General features: G+C 34.0%; 1 protein-coding gene across 1 annotated transcript in view; it reads left to right on the top strand.

Moving 5' to 3' along the window:
• LOC107740523 (neurexin-3a-like) overlaps positions 1–3,129 on the top strand; it is an 89,191-nt gene that overhangs the window by 11,861 nt on the left and 74,201 nt on the right. Inside the window, exons 4-5 of the mRNA XM_016552977.1 lie at positions 2,481–2,510; positions 2,700–2,711. Of these exons, the coding sequence (XP_016408463.1) occupies positions 2,481–2,510; positions 2,700–2,711 (42 nt within the window). The remainder of the gene's footprint in view (positions 1–2,480; positions 2,511–2,699; positions 2,712–3,129) is intronic.

The following is a 3,129-nucleotide window of genomic DNA, read 5'->3' as shown; positions in this document are numbered from 1 at the left end:
TGTTGCCTGTTTGGATTTATGACCCAGGCGTGGATGTGGGCTTTGGGAGTGTGTGTAAGACATGGAAGATGAACTAGACCTCTTAGATGTTGGTGTGTCATGTTGTTTCATACACCACAGATCTGATCCCCCCCTCCTCATATCCCAGGGAGAAGAGGGGGTGGATGGATGGATGCAAGGGGCATTTTAAGGGTTTCTATGTACATGCACAGGGCAGATGTCTGCTCAGTGCATGCTGGCAGGTGTGTCAGAGTTTGCATGATAGTTTTCATGCAAAGATAATATGAGTGGGCTCTAATGGCTGCAATGTTTCTCTCCTCTTTTTTTTCTTTTTTCCATTGTGTCTTCTTTTCTGCAACACCATCAGAGGCCAACAGCATCCCAGGTGAGTTGATAATGTCCTTAAGGCTGAATTGAAGCTGTCTTTTATAGGCGGTGAAAGCATTAATGATGTAGAGTGCATATGTTATTCAAATGTACAGTAATATAAACGTATATTTTCAAACATGCTATTGCTCTCTTTACCATAATGAAAAATACTTAGTTGCCATGAAACCGAAGTTGAGATAGATAAAAAAAAAAGAAATATACATGATTGAACTGTTCACAATAAGATCTATAATATGCATTTGGAAAAATAAAATGAGTTTAATCACTAAATTAATCATTAAAATCAATATACTTTGCCACATTTATATTAAACGACATAAAATGCACAACACTGTAAAAATGATTTTTAAAAGTTGTATTTTTTGCATCAAAACATCTACATCAAAATTTCACATTTAGTTAAATGCGTTACTTTTCTTTACATTTCTTTGTAATTACTTGTCTAATTTAGTAGTTTCTGTGTGTTTCAACCCTCTCAACCCTCTACATTGCGAGTAAATGCCGTCGCCGTCGCTTTGTCTCACACACACGCAGAAGAATTGAAGGAATTGAAGCGCTACATGTAAACGATATTCTTTGTTGTATTTTCCTGTCAAAATAACAGCGTTCCTTTGGAATTCTTCAGCTTTTAAGAACTGCCGGGTTCTCCGGCTCACCTATTATCGTCCCTGTTTTGATTTCAGCAAATCAGTTCGAGCGAACGCACACAACCTGATTAAAATTCATGAATCCAGCAGCTCATTAATCCTTAGTGCGTTTTATATTGTTCTTATTAGTAGAATTTGTATCATTATTGTCTTATCAGTATTTTTGTTAGTTTTTTCCCCATTTGTTTTTACAGAAACTCTGAATGACCAAAAAAGCACCACCACCAGTCCTGCATATGCATTCATACATGGTTATCAAGTTTTAATTCTAATTACTAAAGTTCTATCATTAAATAATATTGATTATCATATTATAATGCTTGACTGACTGATGTTAAGAGTGTACTTTCAGATATTTAAAAAAACTGTGCCATTTTACAAACATTTATTATATAGTCTGGCGAGTAAACAAAACAATTTACTAACCAATGGCGATTCAATTGCCAAGGTGTCCGTAGAGGGTTGTTTCTACACCAACTTTTGACTATAGATGACTATTCATAATGTATTTACATTTTTGTCACTTTATAATCAAAAAAATTGAGCTGTTACATTAGATAAAACATCTAAATAAATAAAAATAAACAAGTTAAACCAATAATTTCCATGAAAATGCAAAAGCAGAGACTTTTGTAATTACCACTTTGTGTCAGATTATTAAAACTTTAGATTACGCTTTATTTTAAGGTGTCCTTGTTACAGTGTAATTTTGACCCTTGACCACAAAACCAGTCATAAGGGTCAATTTTTTGAAATTGAGATTTATACATCATGACATAATCTGAAAGCTGAATAAATAAGCTTTCCATTGATGTATTTCCATTTGTTATGATAGGACAATATTTAGCCGAGATACAACTATTTGAAAATCTGGAATCTGAGGGTGCAAAAAAAAAATCAAAATATTGAGAAAATCGCATTTAAAGTTGTCCAAATGAAGTTCTTAGCAATGCATATTACCAATCAAAAATTAAGTTTTGATATATTTACAGTAGGAAATTGACAAAATATCTTCATGGAACATGATCTTTACTTAATATCCTATTGATTTTTGGCATAAAAGAAAAATCGATAATTTTGACCCATATAATGTTTTTTTGGCTATTGCTAAAAATATACCCCAGTGACTTAAGACTGGTTTTGTGGTCCAGGGTCACAATTATACATTTAAGTACTGAGTAATATTAATTAACTACATGTATAGTTAGGGTTAGGATTAGGGTTAGGATTTGGGTTACTTGCATGTAATTATGCATAATTAATTGTTATTATAATAGTAAATACATGTAACCTGTGTAACAATGACACCTTAAAATATAAGTGTTAAAAATAAATAAGATGTTCATAAACCTTTTCCTTCTGCAAAGATTTAATGTCATCGTATGGTCTGATACATACCTAAAGATATTCTTTTCTTTGTGTCACTTTCTCTGTTTCTCAAAGGATTTGCACACATGATGATGGCGGATCAAGGTATGCCACACTCCTTCACTGGTATTCACTCTGTTGAGATTGATTATGCATGCTTGAATTGACTGAATTGCTGTGAACCTTGAATGCATAGATGTGAAATGTGCTTTGACCGTTTCTTCATATCTCTCCATGCTTACCTTCTGTGGATACTCTTTATCTCTCTGTTCCTTTTTCATCTCTTTTCTCAAGCCAAGGGCAAAGGTACAGAACCGTTTTCTTCCTCAAGTTGTGCTCTCTTGTGTTTACATCCTTGTTTTTAGTACTTATTTTTCTAATAGCTGTTAACCATGGGTGACTGGATCAAGAGTATAATTAAATGAGAGTTAATTGAAGACAAACACACAAAAGGTATTCTAACTGCAGTCTGAATGGTCTGAACTGTGGCGTCTGTCTCCCTGGTGGTCTTATACCCAGTAGATATTTGTATCAGCTTCTAAAATACTTAAACGGCACAGTATGACTCAGTCTCATGAGGGTTTATCTAGCTTGAGACCATGAATGACGCTTTATTTGCCATGCAGTGTTTGTTGTGGTTTTGATCTTGCATGTGAAGTTTTGAGAAATGTTGTGTGTTCCAGCCAGGTGCCAGAATGACTTTCTCTAAGTGTTTTTTTTTTTT

This window comes from Sinocyclocheilus rhinocerous, unplaced genomic scaffold (assembly GCF_001515625.1).
Source record: "Sinocyclocheilus rhinocerous isolate Xijiao unplaced genomic scaffold, SAMN03320098_v1.1 scaffold761, whole genome shotgun sequence".
NCBI classification, from domain to species: Eukaryota; Metazoa; Chordata; class Actinopteri; order Cypriniformes; family Cyprinidae; genus Sinocyclocheilus; species Sinocyclocheilus rhinocerous.
Note: the sequence above shows the minus strand (reverse complement) of the source record. Positions and strands in the feature narration are given on the sequence as shown.